Below are 21,696 nucleotides of genomic sequence, written 5' to 3'. Positions count from 1 at the left end.
TTTTCCAACAAAAGTGCATTCTTGAATTTATTGTTTTGATGATGTTTGATTATTGCTTTTGTTTGTAAAGAAAACTTTCTCTTTGTTAACATTAGTTAATTCATTATGTATCATGAACTAAATGTATAATTTTTTACAGCATATAGATTTAGCTAAATACTTTGCTTCAGTGTTCATGTTAATATTGCTTAACATATACAATGTTTAAAACATACGCTCACCTAAAGGATTATTAGGAACACCATACTAATACTGTGTTTGACCCCCTTTCGCCTTCAGAACTGCCTTCATTCTACGTGGCATTGATTCAACAAGGTGCTGAAAGCATTCTTTAGAAATGTTGGCCCATATTGTTAGGATAGCATCTTGCAGTTGATGGAGATTTGTGGGATGCACATCCAGGGCACGAGCTCCGTTCCACCACATCCCAAAGATGCTCTATTGGGTTGAGATCTGGTGACTGTGGGGGCCATTTTAGTACAGTGAACTCATTGTCATGTTCAAGAAACCAATTTGAAATGATTCGAGCTTTGTGACATGGTGCATTATCCTGCTGGAAGTAGCCATCAGAGGACGGGTACATGGTGGCCATAAAGGGATGGACATGGTCAGAAACAATGCTCAGGTAGGCCGTGGCATTTAAACGATGCCCAATTGGCACTAAGGGGCCTAAAGTGTGCCAAGAAAACATCCCCCACACCATTACACCACCACCACCACCAGCCTGCACAGTGGTAACAAGGCATGATGGATCCATGTTCTCATTCTGTTTACGCCAAATTCTGACTCTACCATCTGAATGTCTCAACAGAAATCGAGACTCATCAGACCAGGCAACATTTTTCCAGTCTTCAACTGTCCAATTTTGGTGAGCTCTTGCAAATTGTAGCCTCTTTTTCCTATTTGTAGTGGAGATGAGTGGTACCGGTGGGGTCTTCTGCTGTTGTAGCCCATCCGCCTCAAGGTTGTGCGTGTTGTGGCTTCACAAATGCTTTGCTGCATACCTCGGTTGTAGCGAGTGGTTATTTCAGTCAAAGTTGCTCTTCTATCAGCTTGAATCAGTCGGCCCATTCTCCTCTGACCTCTAGCATCAACAAGGCATTTTTGCCCACAGGACTGCCGCATACTGGATGTTTTTCCCTTTTCACACCATTCTTTGTAAACCCTAGAAATGGTTGTGCGTGAAAATCCCAGTAACTGAGCAGATTGTGAAATACTCAGACCGGCCCGTCTGGCACCAACAACCATGCCACACTCAAAATTGCTTAAATCACCTTTCTTTCCCATTCTGACATTCAGTTTGGAGTTCAGGAGATTGTCTTGACCAGGACCACACCCCTAAATGCATTGAAGCAACTGCCATGTGATTGGTTGATTAGATAATTGTATTAATGAGAAATTGAACAGGTGTTCCTGATAATCCTTTAGGTGAGTGTACATATACATATTAGGGATGCTCCGATCGATCGACCGATATTCACGTCCTATGACTCGATCAGTAATCTGGACGATCTCATAAACCGATCACTCATGTTGCAAAAGACACGCAGCTCCTTTAAGACTTGAGCAGCACTGTCATGGCATCACGGAGTGTGGGGAATACTGGCATAATGTTGTAAGACAACAAACTTGATTCAGGAGTTAAGAACAATGTAGTGGGAGAGGTATGGCGAATTTGTAAAATGTGTGTACTGTACTGTTAATGTGGCATTTCACACGCGATAAGGCAAAAGAGAAACCGCACGAGCTGTGAAACGGTCCTTATTCATGGCGGCATCTTCTCAGTTTCCGACAGGCAGGGGCGTAGTTTCTAGGGGGGTGGGGAAGATGTAACACCCCCCCCATAATTAAAACAAGCAAGTATACCCCCCCCCCACAATATTTATACCATGATCAATGGAAACATGTAGATGCTTCATGCTGCAAGCCCCCCAAATCTAGCTTGCTGTCAGGCATAGGCATTTCGGTAATAACGTGAGTTACAAGATGTACAAACATCTTAAATATCTTCCCATTAAACAGCATTAACAATAGTAGCTCCCGTGGAGTCCAGAAACATGCACTTTTTCCCCGCTTTACTTTCACCCCTCATGAGAGAGTGTGTGTTCCCCTCATTAAAGTTCAAGCAGCAACAAGTGAAAAACTATTAATACAATCATCCAACTAAATAAGGCAGGGAAGGAATTTATAAATATAATTATTTATACAATATTAAGATACCATAATATAATGACCAAATATAATGCTAAATTAAAATAGAAATAAAATAAGGAATAAAAATAAGTATATAAAATAATGACAATGAATCAATAACCAAAAATATCAAATTAAATGAATTATTTTAAGAAAATAATATATACAAATAACATGAATTTTTGAGTTAAGAATATCAGGTTTTCTCAGGGTTACACCATGTGACCAGAACAAAATGTGCCTTTTCATAAAAATGTCAAAATATGACAAAGTAATAAATATTTTATACAGTCTTGAGTCAAAAAAAAATTTCTGTATGTTTTTTCTTTTTCTCAAATGACAACAAAATGGCTACCTACACATTGACTGATTTTGAAATAAAGTAGTCATGTCATTGACCCATATGTAAATATATATTTTTCTGACACATAAAAATGTTACTAAATTTGTGGTAGGGCCAGTGAAAATATTGAAAGTGATAGGTGTTTTATTAGTGACGATTACAATGCTTTGGATATAATAAACATCACTGTTCAGACCCTCAAGCCATGAACTAAATCTGACCAATGTGTAATCTCCAGATAATTTATTAAAACTGTTGATCCCTCAGTGGATGAATGGCTGCTAATGTTCTTTCGTTGCCCTTTAAGCCAATTAACCTCAGTGACTTTCATAAGTGTAAACTGTATTTAGGTTCCATAGATTTTGAGCTTCAGTATCAAGATCACCAAAAATAACTTAACCGGTAAAACTGGAATGTTACTAAAAAAAAAAAAAAAAAAAAAATTAAAAACACACATGGAAATGTTTATTGGGTATATGTTTAACTGGCGAACCATACTAGAATATGCACGCTAGCAATTCTATAGTTCCTAAAGCAAACCCACAGTAAAAACGCAGTAAGAATACCATCCCTCGCTGGTTTAAAGACAATAATCCCTGAGGCTTTTAGTAAAAATGCCTTCAACATATCAGTCAGTACACAAAGGAAAGCTTTTAGTGTGTGCATGCTTTTGACAGGTCTGTCCAGTGGTAGCCATCTAATAACTCTGATGTCTTTTCACCAAAGCACTCCGTAAAGCGTGTGTCCAAGGGCATGTCCTGCATACTGAAAGGACATGTCCTTCTCACACTTGGTCCCAGCTATGAAAAAGTAATAAAGAAAAAGGTGAGCATGGCAGATGTGTGACAGAACGTGTGCTCGCCTGGCCGAACTGAAATGGTTTTCTAATGCGCTGCCCAGAGGCCTGATCTCCCTACAGAGAAGCTTTCATTCATGGACCATGTTTTATTCATGCTTACTCTGTTCTTCTAGAGGTCATTGTTGGAGGTCAGTGTGGTAGATGGAGATGAAATGGTTTATTCTAATGGAGTATAAGAACAGCAGGCCGGTAACGCTAAAATGTTTAGTGTAAGTTAGAAATGGCTTCTTGCTGATTTCTTTCACAGTGAAATGGCATTTACTGCGTTCTGAAGAATTGGATCCCAAGATACCACAGAAAACGATACCCTAACCATGACACAAAAGTACATTAATTTAAAAAAACTTTTCAACAAAGTTCAGTCACACAATTTCGCTTTCTTAATCACTGTGGTCACTTACAAGTACTCATGTACATCCCCTAGCATTTACATTGGCAAGATTATTGGCTGGTATGTACCTGATCATATATTTCAGATCAACAACACGGTCTCACAAGGCAATCTACAGTAATATTTCTTGTCCGTATACATCAGAAGCTGACATCCCATGAATCCTGGCCAACCTTCCCAACTGCTCTCTTACCTGGAGAGCGGATTCATTGATAACAATCTTGTGACAAAAGTAACACCAATCCACAATCAAAAGGTCTCTTTCCTCTAACTGTAGCCACACTCTCTCATCTGTGCTGCTGTTGGCTGGGCCAGAAAGACTCAGGAATGAAGCTCAATATCATCACAAGGTGTGAAGAAGGTTCTGGCAACAGAAGTGCAGCTGGTTAATTCCACTGGATCAGGGCTTCAGTAGTGAGCTTTTGAAAGGGACAAGTGAATCAAGGTACAGGCATGATAGTGAAGTTAAACTGCCCTGGACTGAAACACATGCGTGTATATATGTATGGGTGTGTATTTAAATAAGCTTACTTAAAACTTTTTTTTAAAGCTTAGGGCCTACCTTTTATTTTAGGTTTTGTATTTATGTTTGTATTAATAGCATTCTGAGAATATACGTATACTTATCACCACAATTGTACAGAGTGGTTATCCGAGTTACCATAGACTTTGTCCGTCCTAACAAGTCTGGCCATTCTCTGTTGACCTCTTTCATCATCAAGGCATTTCCGTCCATAGAACTTTTTGGCACCATTCTGAGAAAATTCTTGAGACTTGTGTGTGAAAATCCCAGGACATCAGCGGTTACAGAAATACTCAAACCAGCCCCTCTGGCACCAACTATCATGCCACGGTCCAAATCACTGAGATCACATTTTTTCCCCATTCTGATGGTTGATGTGAACATGAACTGAAGCTCCTGACTCATATCTGCATGATTGTATGCACTGCAGCACTGCCACATGATGGCTGATAAGATAATCTCATGGATGATTACTGGTGCCAGACGGGCTGGTTTGAGAATTTCTGCAACCGTTGATCTACTGGGATGTTCACACAACAGTCTCTATAACTCTAAAATGGTGCCAAAAACAAAAAAAACATCCAGTGAGTGGCAGTTCAGTGGATGGAAATGCCTTGTTGATGAGAGAAGTCAACAGAGAATGTCCAGACTTCTAACTCAGATAACCGCTCTGTACAATTGCGGTGAGAAGAATATCATCTCAGAATGCCATCTCAGTCATGTCCTAAGTGCTTTATACTCTGACCTGTGAAGCACTTGGTGTTCCATTTTATGTATGAATGGTGCTATACAAAATGTAATTAATAAATGAATTATTAATAAAAATGTGTTTTGTATCCAGATTTATGCTAGAAATGAGGGATGTGTGAGACAGACAGTCTAAGAGATAGGGAGTGCTGTGGCATGATAAAAGCAGACATAGATGATTGAAAGGACACCATAGATGCAGAAATGATCTGTGAGCCTGTGGCCTAATCTCTAACTGGCCATAGGCTGACCTCTGCAAGCCTTTGATTGACCCAGCTCTGACCTGCCATGAAGATCCAGGTGGAATGAAGGAGAGGAGGGCACGAAGGAAACTGTTTGTAGTCGGTTGTGACTTCCATTGGCAGGCCTGCTAAGCCTCTTTAGTGTCTCCACTAATCCCGAACATGAGCACAAACCCCCAGGCACACTGTGAAAGTGAAGGAGTGGGTATTTGTGTGTTTATGTGTGTGTTCAAATCCATTGGAAATGGAGTACACATTTCATATGGAGCGAGATCAAAATGAGAATACTATTCGCAGTGTAAAAAATGGAAGAGAATGCAGGAGTCTTGAGATGAGTTTTTATAAGTTGATGCTCTTTTTCAGAGCCTGACAGTGTCTAAAAAACATGGCTCTCCTGCGCAAAATGCTGAAAAAAAACAGCAAGACTTGGTGCAACGTTCAGAGATGTCTAACGCATGTTTACATAGAAAATCAACTGAAAAAGCACAGACTAACTTAAAAAAAAAAACACACACTGAGAATGGCCCCTTAAGGCTAGGGTATACTTCATTTTTCATGTGCCGTTCAGTCCTGTGCACAGTCAAGCACTTAGCTTTTCAAAGTATACTCTTTTGCCTGCGAACCTGTATAGACGTGGTCGACACATGCGCACTACGACACTGCTCATGACAAAATTCAGGTACTGCACACTGTGTGCAACAACAGAAGTGTACTTTGGCCTTTAGAAGGTAGCTACCTATGTAGACTGCATTATCAACTCTGAAAATGCATAGAAACAATGCCTCTAACCATGTTTCTGGCTTCAGGACACCAATCCCTGTACAAAAGGGATATGCTGACTCCTCTCTTTGTGCACCTCAAAACAGACAAGGCAGTGGAGGGGAGCGAGAGGGGGAGAGAGTGTGTAATGGGTGCTTTTTGAAGGAAGTGCTGATATGTCCTCCAACAATTCAAAGGCAGAGAGAGAGGGAGAAGATAGCACATGCAAATTTAATGAAGTCATGTTTTTTTTTTTCTCATCGAGCACCACCTTGTGCACACGCTGTGTACACTCCACCCACGCTTCTCTGCGACTGCTCTCAGATAAGGGGGCTTTGTAACAATCACAGTTAGATGAACTCCAAACCCCTGTGTGTTTCTCTTTCTCAGGGAGACACTGTGTAGGTCATATATTGTATACACTAACAGCCTTCAATTATTAAGGAGCACCAAAATAAAAGGCTAGAGTTCACCATGGTGCCATTTCAGGGCTTATTTATAACCGTATACTTCAGTACCGGAGATGGTCAATGGTGGGAGACTTAAAAATATAATGAAACCTCAAAACAAGAGAAAGATATATTGAGTAAAAGTTAACCACCACTGGAAAATTCCAAGATTCATGATTTTACAAGTAGAAACAAGCACATATTTAATATCTGAAATCTGGCAGATGCCAACACTGTCAGGTTGCGTGACATGCGCTCATCCTCGAAAACCAAGAAAATCTGACCCAGACTACTTTAAAAATTGGTTATGGGATTGTGTTGAGTCACCACTAATGTTCAATTTAAATCTTTGTCTTGAAGAAAAACCAGTAGAGAACCACTGTTTGCGCGCTTGCCAAAATTTAAGGTGGTTTGTATTCTTACCTTGCAGCCTTCACATGCACTGACTCCATAGTGGTATCCCGATGACTTGTCCTGACAGACAAAACAGGGCTTATAGACCCGTGGAGGCGGCGGTGGAGAGGGGGGGCTGGGTACAATCTCCTCTGAGCTTGTACTTTGGGTCTCCACAGCTACAAGAGAAGAGAACAGGCTTCATTTTAATTCAGATATATGAAGTAATTAAGAAATTCTTCACATTATGTTACCCACCATCAACCAAATTAGGGTCTTTGTGCACATCTTCAATTTCATATACATAGAACGTTATTTTATATTGGAATTATATATAAAAAAAATAAATAAATAAAAAAAAAGGCTAGTAAAAATCCCCTGAAGTGGTAAGCTTTCACCAGCCAATGCTTAATTTCCCACTCTGCACGGGTCATTAGGTTAATTTGGGAAAATAGCATTCTGCCAACAAGAAAAGATTTTCGGCAACTGTCTGCAGAGACCTTCATTGTCGGCATAAACCTTCAAATCTTCTCTCTGCTCCCTGGGGAGACTCAGCAAGAGAATGCACGCAAACCCCGATGAGCAGCTAAGGTCATGCTTGTCAAGAGAACGTCTCCATTGCTGGTGAGAGCTGACAGATAGGGTAGTGCCATGCTATCCTTACACACTAACTCGCTTTTCTTCCCAGTTTCAGCTGCTACCGACTGGGACCAGTGCCAGCCTTAATTAATAAAGTCATGACAGTCAGCCAGGGTGTGGAGGGAGAAACCATACGCTGTACTTGAGTGGAGGGGGTGCCTGAACCATACTATCAAAGAGCTGTCACGACTGAGAGCTTATAAAACGACTATACGCTGCACTTTTATTTAAAGGGATAGTTCACTCCACAAAAAAAATGTGTCATCATTTATTAAGGTTGTTCCAAAACCTGTATGACTTTATTGCTTCCATAAAACACAAAAGGAGATGTTGGGGGTGAACCATCCATTTAAATAGCAGGACGCATACCATAAGGGAAACTTGCAACACTTCAAACTATGAGCAGAGTACGTCTTTCCCTCTCAACATGTCAAGGGCACAAAACAATAAGGTCTTGACAAATTGAGCAGAATAGCTCAAATTCTTATCATCTGTGTACTACCTAAACCGAGGTGTCCATGTCAATACACCTACACATAAACTAATGTCTGTATGGTGGTGATGATGGCACCAGTATATTTTCATGAAGTAAATGCACATTTACACACAAACACACACGCACGATACCCCAAACACACACAAATACAGACTCATTCACTCTGCAGACTCCTCTGTCTCTCCACTGCCCCCATCCTCTCCTCTCCCACCATGTCTTTTTTCTACTTTATTTGCTACTGTACCATTAAGATTTCTTTATGCAAATGAATCTGCATCAAACCTTTTCTAACAAAAGAAGTCTGTGAAGGTTGTATAGTAGACATAGTAAAAAGGTAGAACACAACAGTCTGCTTTTACATTCAAGTGAGCAAGGCATCTGAATTAAACCTAACAAAAAAAAAAAAACGAAAAGGGCTATGTGCTGTGACCAGATCTACCTACAGCAAAGATATTACCTCATAGACTTCATAAATGCAAACATGGATAGAGCAAAACAAATGCCTGAATCATGAGTTATTTCCTAAATTCCTCTTTTTCAAAAACACTAAACAAGTGATAGACCAATATGTCGGCTGATATTTGGCCATTTTTTTTCCTCCCCTTTTTGGAATGCCCAATTCCCAATGTGCTCCAAGTCCTTGTGGCGGCATAGTGACTCGCCTCAATCAGAGTGGTGGTGGTGGACAAATCTCAGTTGCCTCTGCATTCGAGACCATCAATCCGCACATCTTATCAGGTGGCTTGAGCGCGTTACCGCCGAGACGTAGAGTGCATGGAGGCTTCGTCTGTGGCATCCACGCACAACGCCCCACGTGTCCCACAGAGAGCGAGAACCACATTATAGCGACCACAAGGAGGTTACCCCATGTGACTCTACCCTCCGGGCCAATTTGTTTGCTTAAGAGACCAGGCTGGAGTCACTCAGCATGCCTGGATTCGAACTAGTGACTCCAGGGGTGGTATTCAGCGTCAATACTCACTGAGCAACCCAGGCCCATGATATTTTGGCCATTTTGAAACTATCAGCATCTACAGATAATTGTGCCCGATTTGTTGATTAACAGAAACTGCGCTTCATGTCATTAACAAAGCCAACAGCACATGTTCTGTTTTCAAATATTTGTGAACTGGCATTTTTTAAGCAAATACGTGTTCATATAAATTTGTGTTTATATAAATTTGTGTCTGGGTACATCGTATTTGCTGTCACTACATATCTGCATTTTATCAGTTGCATTATATAACTGTTCTCTAGATATAAGACATTAAAACCTATAGGCTACATTGGCCAACCGTTAAACACATCTTTAAGAAAATGGCTGACACTAGGTTAACGATCAGCTAAAAAAATCTTCATGCACATCTTTGTGTTTTGTGTTAAGGTTAAAAAGAGACACCTTGTTTGATCTGCTCTTTGTAAACATGGAAAATGATGAGGCCTCACCTCACCTATCCAATGACGCATGTACTGTTGCTGAGCCAGTGGACAACAGTCTGTGTCTATTTCCTGTGTACAGAAAAAGCACAGACGATACTAAAAATACCCATTCTGGCACCAACATTGAGTCACGCGTCCATCCACAGGTTTAAATGCAAATACAATAGAGTTCAATGCAGTGTGTGCGAGACAATGATAAGGAATAGAAAGCATAAATGATGATGTTCACATACTTTTAAAATAAATGCTTATTTACTTTCACCAAATTGCAGCTTAATATGCAAGGATAACTCATTCATAGATTATTTCCCTGAAAAGCATCAACAATGTCGTGCTGTCAAGACAATACTCAGTCTGAGCTTCCTGACTAGTTAACATAGCAACACTGGCTCAACCAACAGAATGAGTTTGGGTCGGGGCCATCTGTTTGTACCATAAATGGCTGAGGAGAAAAGAGTTCAGAAGACCTGTTTGAAAATAGGGATGGGAATTATCGATTAGTCGGTTACTTGTGCACATCCCTATTTGAAAACTGAATGCAGAAATGACACACTTCTTAAATCCCATACTATTCTATTGTATGCCACTTATGTATGATGTGGAGACTAAAAATCGCATCTTATCCAAAGGTGTCAATGAGCACATTCTTACACCAATTATACTTAATAAACCAACAATGCATGCAGTCATGTAAAATGAAATGAACCGCATTCCTTTATCAGCATAAAAGCCATAAACGTCTTATGAATAACCCAACTGAAACAGGTAGATTTTTGCCCATTACACAGATTTTGCGTGCCATGTAAACACCGTATCCGGTATTCTTACCAGCTCATCCAAAATTTGCACGTGTTAAGTGCATGCTTCATGGTTTGATGTCAAAAGTAGAGACTAATGCGATTTCAAATGTCATGTATATTTGGATTTCATGTCTTGTCAGATACTCAAATGTAAATCAACGTATTGGTGTGCATGTAAACGGGCTCAGTGAGCTGGTTTACATGGACACCAGAAAGACGTTTATTGTGAGAAACCTGATAAAGACGTAAAATCGGCATATGCATTTACATGCATTGTGTTATCAGCTTTTTTTTTTTTTTACTCTTATATACAGTCTCTCACAAAAGTGAGGGGTGTACTTTTGTGAGATACTGTACATGCAGCTCAGTCAGTTAGAAGCTTTCTCCACAGCAACGTAATATCCACAGGTTTTCCCAATATATATGGACGTGAGGGACAGTAGTTGATATTTTAAATTGGGGTGTATAAATAGGTATATTTTCCCCAGAAATGTTGAATTATGTCCGCTGTGTTGACTTGTTGATAAGATGTACGGCTCCATCCTATGATGTTAGTTATCCGATCTGTTCCACGGTCATGGGCACTCTTCATAAACTTGTAAGAATGGGGCTAATGTGTTTAAATGGCCACATAAGCCGCTTCTCCAGAAGAAACCTGGGTGTGTTAAATGGTAAGGAGAATGACGTTTCTGTTAACATGACGTTTCAAAATGCTGCTTTCAGCAAAAATCCTGGAATAAACCATTTTCTTAAGTGCATGTTAATGTGGTCAATGAGCTCAGCAGCATAATAGTAAATATAGCTGCAAGCAGCAATTATGGGGCCAAGCACCAGCATGGCAACCACTGCACAACCCAAAGATCTCAGACCAAGCACAGATCACATTGCCCCTGGACAGAATTGAACACACGACTTTCCATTCCACAGTTCAGTGTGCTATTCACTGCAACACAGAGCCACAAAATGACCGATCAAAAAAGGGACATACCAAGCTTAAATGAATCACAGCCGAGCACAGCTTTTACCATGATCATCTTTATATTCATGTGTAACTTTTCAACGAAGATGTAAATCATTATATGATTGGGGAAAAGCTCCATTCAGTAGAACAATACTAAAATCTCCTCACTACTCCCATTTCTACGTAATACATGACTTGCTGAGATGGGGATCAAACAGTGATCCTTCCTTGACATTTCATTGTTCTAACCAATGGTCCACTTAGCCGCTGGTCTAACAGCCACCAAAAGGAACATATTATGCTAAGAAATTTTTTTTTTTTTTACAGCCAAGCACAACAGTTAATATGATTAATTTTGTATTCATGTAACTTTTCAACAGAACAATTTCAGAATTTAACAGCCCAACATTACTAACCGATTAGCATGCTAAGCTAATGTTGGCCTATGGATAGATTGTAGCATGCTAACCGATTCTCATGCTAAGCTATCATAGCATGTAGTAAGATAACATGCTAAACAAACCATGTTCTTTTGAACTACATGTGATGCCATTTCAAAACTTCAATCCTTTCAAAAGATATTGCTCCCATATATAAATCAGAAGAACACCAAGACAAAAAAGAAGAATACCTGCAAAAAGAAATGATCCATGATAAGCCCTGCAACTATTCAGTAAACAATACAAAGATTTTCGGTACAATATAACATCAATTTTAACACTGGTCCACCTGGGAATCAAACCCACAACCTTTTGAACTATAAATCAGTGCTTTAACACACTAAGCCACTCAGTTGACATGACCATTTAGTGGCAAAGGGACTTCCTGAGGTTAATAGTCAGCACTCAAGTTTAGGTTCTCTTTTGAACTATAGGTGGCGCTGTCTCCAAACTGCTCAAGTATCATCAGGCAATGATGTCCATGATGTGTACTAATTTTCTTTGAAATCCAACAATGTATTTAAAATATATATCATTTTGTAATAAATTTCAATTTGGTGGATAGATAATATAGTTGATATGGGAAAGAAATACAAAGAAATCTCCATGACCCACAGAATCCATAGTCCTCATGATTTTAGGATCTACGGTTCAAAAGTTAGGGACAAAAATAGCAATTTTTCACATCTTTTGACTCACAGGTGACACTGTCGCAAAACTGTCACATGTGCCCTCAGACTTCGGTCCTCATGAAGCACACCAAGTTTAGTTTTGATAGGACAAAGTTTTCTTCAGATACAGCCTCAAATACGTATTCATGGCCACCTCGTTAAATATTATTTTGCGTAAATTTAAAACAAAATATTTTATTTATTCAATCTGTGTGGCTTAGTCTGGAGACTTGCTTTGTAGAATTAGGTAATGTTTGAAGGAACAATGAATGACAATCAAAAAATGGCGGCCACTGTATTGGGTGGAGTTTTAATGTAATCCATTGGAATAATCAAGAGTAATCAGTCAAAAAAATAGTGTCTCTAGGCCAAACAGTTCAGAAGATACACAAAAGAAAAGTTAATTATTGACATGGTGGTGGCGCTATAGTGTATGTCCTAGAGACCCTAAATTTGGTTTAGGGGCTATTCATGACTACCACTATCAATGTGCCAAATTTCATAATTTTTCTACTGTATGTATGGTTCTATGGGCTGCCATAGACTCCCACTGGGGAGGAATAATAATAATAATAATAACGAAAACAATAGGTGCCACAGCAACTTCAGTGCCTGGCCCCTAATAAGAGGGGAACAACCATATGTTGTAAATATACTTAAATGTCCACAAGTCTATGCTGTTAAACTTGAAGAGCTTATCTCAACAGAAAACAGACCCCCATATTGCCAGAAATATAAATATTAAACAATCTGGTATCTCAGTGTGAAGCACTTGCAGATGGTGCTTCAGTTTGTATTTTCACACAAAAAGAGAACAGGAAGTGAGAAAAACTACCGGCTGGCATCACACTTCCTGCACTCATGAATACAAGTGCTTTGAGAAGGTGAGACTTTAAGAGTTCACCTTTCTCCCACAATTACTCTTACTGCTACACTCTTTCCCTTTCAATTTCATCAATTCTCTCCTTTTCATTGCCATTCGCTCATTCCCTAGAGCATCGTCTGACCTCTTTCTGCTGCAGAGTTCCAATATGAGTGGCACATTTTCCATAGCAGGGACTGAGCTCAGCACAGATACAGGACAATGTTATGGGAATTGCTATTCTGACAGCAGACACTTGGGTGGTGTGCAGAATTATGCCTCTGTCTACTCTTGCACCACAATGAGTCAAACTTCCTTTAAAATTGATCAAATGAATAATGAAAATGTGTTAACTTAAACAACTTAGACCCTAGCTGAACTGAGAGAAATCCCTCCCTCTTATACAAGTAAAACTTTGAGGGTTAGAAGCATTTCCCTTGAACCCGAATAACCCTGAATAACCACAAAACTTGCAGCACAAGTGGCTTCTTGCACACAGAAGCTGTGATCAAGTGCTGCACTTTAATTGTGCAGACTGTGTAGCATCTCTGAGGAGAAGTGTCTTAGTCGTGACCCTTTAGTTGGCCTGTAGCTCTGGAGAGAACAACTTGTGTTGAAATCAGGTGTAATTAAGCCCAGAGGTTCCTAGAGGAAAGACCCACGGCAGAGACCTTTTATTAACCCCTGTAAGGGTTTGTAAAATTGGTTGGGCCCCACCATTTGTCTGGAGGCACACCTTCCAATGCCACACTTGAACAGGGGCGACATCAATTATAAAAGGTGTTTTACCTGTTTGACATTATCTTGCAGTGCCACTCAATGCAACCCCTGGCAGGCTGGGTAAATGTAACATTAAATTAGCCGCATCAAACACTTAAAATCTGTTCCAAGACCTAATGAACTGGCCTCCTAGACAGAATTGTAAGGCATCAGAGAAGACAATCCTAGACTGCATTTCGATTTTGGCTGGCCAAAAAACACAAATTAAAAAAAAAATAAGAAGAATTGGATTTAAATAAGCAGATACTTAAGAAGCTATGATTTGATCATTATTGCAGTTATTAATATGATTCAGCTGGCAACAAATATTTTAACTCTAACTGATGCAGTGTGCAGCTTCTCATTTCTTAAAAAACCATGTCGGAAGTATCATCCCATTGTTGTGGAAAAGATGTTACTGCGTTTCAGAAGGGGCAAATGATTGGCCTGCATCAAGCAAAGAAAACAACTAAAGAGATTGCTGAAATCACTGGAACTGGGTTACGAACAGTCCAATGCATTATTAAAACCTGGAAGGTTAGTGGTGAACCATCATCTTTGCGGAAGAAATGCGGTCGGAAAGAAATCTTGAATGATCATGATCGGCGCTAATGTGTAACTATGTATTCACCAAACTGTTTTGTTCAGGATTCGAAGTTTGGTACCTGAACAATTCCAGTCATTGCATTTACAAAATATAATTTTTACTAGGCTGGTTTTCCACCCTTTTAAAGTTGCCCTGAACTTGCATAGCAGAATATGGTGTAACCCCGCTGCCGCTGTTTATCTCTTGACTCGACAGGTGTAAAGGCTTCTTGTTTTAATTGACTGGCAATATTAAAAGTCAGCATTTGACTGATACTAAACAGTAATACTGATGTTTATTTAGCTACTTATTTTATTCGAATTTATTCTTTATTTAAATGGTCAGCCATTGACTAAGCATACAGTACTGATTTTTATTTAGCTATAATTTAAATTTATTCTTTATTTAAATGGTCAGCAACTGACTGATACCAAACATACAGTACTGATGTTAATTTAGCTATTTATTGTATTTTTATGTGTGTTCATTTCTAGAATTGGTTGACAATGTATAATAATAATGTCAAATATTCAATGATAAAAATATTTAAGAAAGCAGCCTTCTTAGTACCTTTACATAGTCATATCAGTGCTACAACTATATAGGCCACCATATTGGTAATCGGTCTCTCTCACACACACACACACACACACACACACACACACACACACACACACACACACAAGTAACTGTTGCAAGGAACACAAAACTCCCCTCTGGCTATACAGCATGAATATAATGCCAATATTAGTTATCCGTGTGTAGTACAAGTGATGGGTGGGGTGATGGGGAATGATGCAGCTCTTGTATCTCGGTTTCCCCGAAGACAGTTACCTGAACTCAATGAACTGCCCTGACCCCTGTCTATTAATGTAACAGAGAAGACAAACCAGCAAAGAACATAGTGATGGAAACATGAAAATGCACAAGCAGAGCTTTCAGGAAAATAGCAATCAGTATGTTTACATGCACTAAGATCTCAGACAAACTAAAACAATGAGTCTTTCTACAAATTTCATGTAAACACTTTTGAATTTTTTATTTATTTTTTTACAATTGGACTAATGGCTCGGCTTCGTCCAGCATGTACAAAGTCAGAAGTTTACATATACTTGGATTCAAGTAATTAAAACTCATTTTGTAATCACTACACAGATTTCATATTAGCAAACTATAATTTTGTATAATTTAAGTCGTTTAGGACATCTACTTTGTTCATGACACAATTGTTTTTCCAACAATTGTTTACAGACAGATTGTTTCACTTTTAATTGACTATCACAATTCTAGTGGGTCAGATGTTTATATACACAAAGTTAACTGTGCCTTTAAGGGAGAAATGTCCTCTGGTCTGATGAAACAAAAATTGGACAGTTTGGCCAAAATGACCGTCATTATGTTTGGTGGAAAAAGGGTGAGGCTTGCAAGCCGAAGAACACCATCCCAACCATGAAGCATGGGGCTGGCAGCACCGTGCTGTAGGGGTGCTTTGCTGCAGGAGGGACTGGTGCACTTCACAAAATAGAAGGCATCATGACATCTCAAGACATTAGCCAGGAAGATAACGTTTGGTCGCAACTGGGTCTTCCAAATGGACAATGACCCCAAGCATACCTCCAAATTTGTGGCAAAATGGCTTAAGGACAACAAAGCAATGTATTGGAGTGGCCATCACAAAGCCCTGACCTCAATCTGATAGAAAAGTTTTGGACAGAACTGAAAAAGCGTGTGTGAGCAAGGAGGCCTACAATCCTGACTCAGTTACACCAGTTCTATCTGGAGGAATGGGCCAAAATTCCAGCAACTTATTGTGAGAAGCTCGTGGAAGGCCATCCAAAATGTTTAAGTTAAAGCAATGCTACCAAATACTAACAGTGTATGTAAACTTCTGACCCACTGGGAATGTGATGAAAGAAATAAAAGCTGAAAGAAATAATTCTCTCTACTCTATTATTCTGACATTTCACATTCTTAAAATAAAGTAGTGATCCTAAATGACCTAAAACAGGGAATGTTTTCTGCGATTAAATATCAAGAATTTTGAAAAACTGAGTTTAAATGTATTTGGCTAAGGTGTATGTAAACTTCTGAACTGTATACACGTTAATCGAACCTTTACGCCTGTAAACATCCTAAGTGATTTAATATAATTTGACAGCCAAAAGAACCAAAATCACTCCTCTTACAATCTTATAGCACAAAAATAAATGTATATATTACGTATATGTATACAAAATTATTTTGGAACTCTTTATACACAATTTGCAGGGAGTCAGTATTGTTAGTGCACAAAGACTGAAAAAGATTATGGTGCAAAAGATTGAGTGTATGGGAATTTGTGTCCAAGTTAGAAAAAAGATTGTGTGAGAGTGAGAGAGAAAGAGAGAGAGAGAGAGAGTGAAAATAGGGCATAGCATGAAAGGAAAACGCTGCATACCTCTCAGTGCTGGCGGTAGTTCTCTTGGGGAAAGTGGATCCTGGTACAACTATTAAGCCTCCCTATACTTACCCGACACACACTCAATAAAAAATGAGCCCCGTTTCTTTTTGTGTTATTCAAAGTTAACCCAGTGAGTGGGGGGAGGGGGGTGGATACAAATGGAATCAAGGCCCCATCATTACCAACACCATTATGGTAATGAGCCAGTGCTGCTGGGCACAGAGAAAATGAACGATCGGTGGGATGAAAAGCATGCACTCGTGTGAAACTACGATGTAGGTCACTTTTCACCAGAGTGCCAGTGAGTCACAGGCCTGAATCACGCCTTGCTCCCAGTCTTTTCTCCCATTGGTCAACAAGGACGGGAATGACTTGGGTTGTTTTGCGATTTGTGGAGGTGGTGAAATTTTGTCAGTTTGCAGGGACCCGTTATGCTAGTGTTCGTCTAGACTTGTAAGGCTTATGAAAGTTATATAACTGACGATAGAAATGTAGGCCTACTTGACAAATATTAGCCTAGACATATTAATGCAGCTAATATCAAAATATACCAAACTTAAATGAAGACTCAAAGACAGGAACACAAAAAGATAAGTTTGAATACAGGCTAGAGTGATTCTGTGTGCAAACATTGCAATGTTTGGGTGGAACACAAGGGATTGTAATCAGAACTTCAAGGAAAGTTCTCAAAATCTTAAGCTGTAGATCAAATCAGTGTAGCTGCACTGAAGACTGGAGTGTGTTTTATAAGTCTCTGAGAACTCACAAGCGCAGCAAAATCTCCTTAGTAACAGTCAGACACTGTTGGCAGGTCAAATTCCATCTTGCGACATACTAGAAATGACTTCAGCGGCAACCTTCTTAAGTTGTTGTCCACCTCACTTCTCAACGGTATTTCCCTACTCTGCAAGGTACTAGGCAGTAGGGCTGCAACTAATGATTAATCTAATGATTAATAGAAGGATTATTCAACTATTATTGCAATGATTAATCATTAGCTCTTAACGGATTATTCAGCTTGTGCCCCGACTTAAATGGTTGTATTAAACGTGCTTACTAACAATTAAGAGGACAAAATCATCTTTTAAAAATCCCTCTAAATGACATTCACTGAATTAAAAGGAAAATATATAGATATTTAGACTTCCTTTAAGAGGATGAATCTTAAATATAAGTGTATTTTGTATACAAGTGTATTTTTTCCACTTGGTTATAATTCTGCGAGTGCAGTAAAGACAAAATATACTTAAAGATCTATAAAGACAAGTTTAAATATTGTATATGTTGCTTCTGAAGAAAATGTATCTTGTTTTAAGGATTTTTAAATATTTGTATTTGTTATATTCAACATTCTCAGATAAAAAAAAAAATTATTCTGCAGTATAGTTGCTAAAGTACATAGTTTTAAATGAGTTTGACAAAAACAAATCAAAAACATATTTTATTGCAATATATAATGGGGCGAAGACTCAACTCATAGAAGAGGCTCTGACCGAACAGGGAAATGCCAGTTTCGGAGTTTGCAGTTATTTATATGATCTGCTTCTGTATTATTTGAACTTTAATCAAGCTATAACACATTAAATATAACTGCATTTAAGATGTAACACCGGGATGTCACCTTTAAAGACACTCGACACAGAAGCTTTGCTTTAACGGAGCAGCAGCTCCATCTCTGCTTATTCCACAATGAGAGTGTTTCTGTATTTACTTATTTTGTATTTTTGCATTAGAATTCCCTCATACTTTGTGATCAACATTACTTGAAGCTTTTTGTTAAGTTTAGAGTGCATCTGGACTGTGAGCATTGCCTTCATCTCCTCAGTCAGGCACAAACTGCAGTGCTGCTCTCGCGCATCATTTTAATGTTATCTCATGTTACGTTAAATTAGATCAAACGATTATTCATCAATGGAAAATTGTTGATTTTTTTTTTATTGTCAACGTTGTCGATAACGTCGATTAATCATTTAGCCAGCTCCCAGACGCTAGACTACAAGTACACCTTTCATGCTCTGATTCATGAGCTAGTGTTTACACATAGCACACATAAGGTCACGAGAAAAGCACTTGCCTGCAAACCAGTATTGTTGTTCAAAGTCTTCTGTAATCTTTATGTAAAAAAGGCTTTGATTACAGGCCTGCACAAACTGTGTTGAGTGTTTCAAACTTTATCTGATTCAACTACCACTCTCAAGTGGTAATCTGGTGAATGAACTGTATAGTATTATGTAGCAATACTATTGTTCATTTTTAATTCAGCAATCAGAAGCCCACTTTTATACAGTGCTGAACTACTATATGTTTGCTTTTTAGCTTAACCATGTTCAAATAGATTGCTGGATGGACAGAATGTGAAGTTTAAAACGACTTGCTTCTTGTTTTTATAAATATTTGATTTTGACAAAAGGAGATATTGAGTATTCATTATTCAAATAAGCAATAGCCTTACTCATTTAACCATCATGATCTGATTAAAATGGCTGCATTTGTGTAACATTTTCATGGAGGATAGCTGGTATGATTTGATTTTTAGTCATTTTTATAGATTACAAAGTCATGAAGTATCATCCAGTTACTTCAATGTCAAGTATGATTTTAAGCTTTAAAATGGCATTCAGACCTCAAACAGAAAGAGTTCCTAAATATTGCTGCCTTATCAAATATTTCAATTAGGAAAGTTAATGATTTATGTATGATCAATTAATTGTCAGTGATTGCCGGAAAAGCACAAAGGCACATTCAGCTGACATCTCACCATCACCAGAGTTATGTACTGCGTTTACACAGCGCATTATGATTTGACTTAATTGAAAATAAGAAATAAATAAATCATAAATTCTGAAATATTTCATGATCCAATATTTCAATGAACTCATATGTATACAATAGTATATATTGTATACAAGTTATTATTAACAGTAATTCACAGTAATTTGTACTAAATACCACTTAAATTTATTAAAATACAGTGAACTAACTGCATTTAACTAGCCAAAAATTGCATTTCCTAAGTGTATTAATTTCAATTATATTTAAAAATTAGGCAATATGCACATATTATTTAGATATATAGAGTCCTCCACATGCGTTTTGCTGTATTAATGTTATCAATTAATCGATTGTTAATTTCCACCACGAATAATTATGAAAATGTATGATAATTGACATCTCTACTTTCAATCTAAAATATTTTATTTTAAAATACTTGAAGAGTCGCATTTATTTCCAAGATTTAACCTCATACTAAATATATAAACAGACATTTAAAAATAGAATGTTTTTCGTGTCCTTTTTGAGCTTGAAAGTTGAAAGAACCAAGCAAACATTTGCAGAACAGTATTTAACAAATGTAGCAAAATCAGCAGCAGCATCACCCCACCACATATAAAATACCAAACAGCACTTGTCCAGCACTGTTAGTAAGCACATGGTGGCGTGTGACAGCACAGAAACCGTGCCTTTTCATCACCACAGCTGAACTCAGCAGGGTGAAGCTAACACGCTTCCCAGAGCTCTTTGTGGCCAAACCAAGAGGTAGCAATTTTCCAATTAAGCCACATTTTTATGGGTTTCTTGGACAGCGGAGGGAAAAGAAATGTCCTGAAAGCAAACAAATAAGTGTGGTGCAGCACGTGGAGACAAAATTAGCATTTACCAAAGAGCTTTATTATGGCATATGCTAAAGGCTGAGTCTCAAGATGGGCTGCATCCTAGCCAAAAAAAATCAGGCAAAACAAAAGACAGTCAAACAGGAAAGGGATTTAATTAGATCAAGGTCAGTAATGAGATTAGCTCTTTACCTAAATGTGCGTAAGAGGAGCTATGTGCGGGATCTCTAGAGAACAAACTGTACAGGACCTAAGACCTTAAAAGCAGTTTGTTTGCTTTTAAAGGCTTGGGTATACTACGTTTGGGTATACTACTTCGTGTTCTGGGTTGTTTTGCACATGGTCGAGTTCTTAGCTTTTTTTTTTAAAGTATACTCTTTTGACCCTGGCGAATATGAATCCATTTGAAGCATGCGCACTACAACTGCTACGTGATAAATAATTTTTTTTATTTTGTTTCCTCAGTCAACAGCAGGAGCATGCACAGACGATGCGCAGAGATGAAAAATGTCCACGAGTTCAGAAAAATTGGACTGTACGGGACAGTCAGAATGTGTTGACGACAGAATTTGCATCAGGCATACTGTGCATGTTCTAAATAGCAATGTGGACAACCGAAGTTTACTTTTGCCTTAAATAGGGCCCAAAGAAAAGTAATGCAATGGTTTGTTGAATTTTTTTTAAAATTTGTTTTCATTTGATTAATTTTACAAACTAAGGTAAGTGGCAAAATACTGGTATCAGCCTAAAGTTTTGTGTTAAAATAGGTATTGGCCAAAAATTTTCATATCGGTGCATCCCTAGTTTATATGAAGACAGGCATGCTTCGCATATTGTGGCCTTACAAAAGTCCCAGCGATGAGGCCAGCCCAGTCATAGCTGGGTGAACCCCTGATCTCCCAGTAATAGTTACTGACCTACATTCTTCCAGTATTTCCCACAGGATTTTGTGAGACTGTGGTGGGTGGACCTCGGACCCTATAGGGGGGTCTGGCAGCATTTGAGTGCAAACTTAAGAGGCTATACCTATTAAGAATTTTCTGCTCTTGTAATTTAATCATATAAACAATGGTTGTATAAACATGAATGTGA

At 38.5% G+C, this 21,696-nt stretch overlaps 1 protein-coding gene across 7 annotated transcripts in view; it reads right to left on the bottom strand.

The window, feature by feature from the left end:
* Nucleotides 1-21,696, bottom strand: part of LOC127652910 (retinoic acid receptor alpha-B) — a 153,900-nt gene that overhangs the window by 13,983 nt on the left and 118,221 nt on the right. For all 7 annotated transcript variants that reach the window (XM_052139356.1, XM_052139361.1, XM_052139357.1 and 4 more), the window contains one exon: nucleotides 6,930-7,078. In XM_052139356.1, the coding sequence (XP_051995316.1) occupies nucleotides 6,930-7,078 (149 nt within the window). The remainder of the gene's footprint in view (nucleotides 1-6,929; nucleotides 7,079-21,696) is intronic.

The sequence above is a fragment of the Xyrauchen texanus genome, chromosome 12, assembly GCF_025860055.1.
Source record: "Xyrauchen texanus isolate HMW12.3.18 chromosome 12, RBS_HiC_50CHRs, whole genome shotgun sequence".
Classification (NCBI taxonomy): domain Eukaryota; kingdom Metazoa; phylum Chordata; class Actinopteri; order Cypriniformes; family Catostomidae; genus Xyrauchen; species Xyrauchen texanus.
This window is presented reverse-complemented; position numbering and strand designations above follow the sequence as displayed.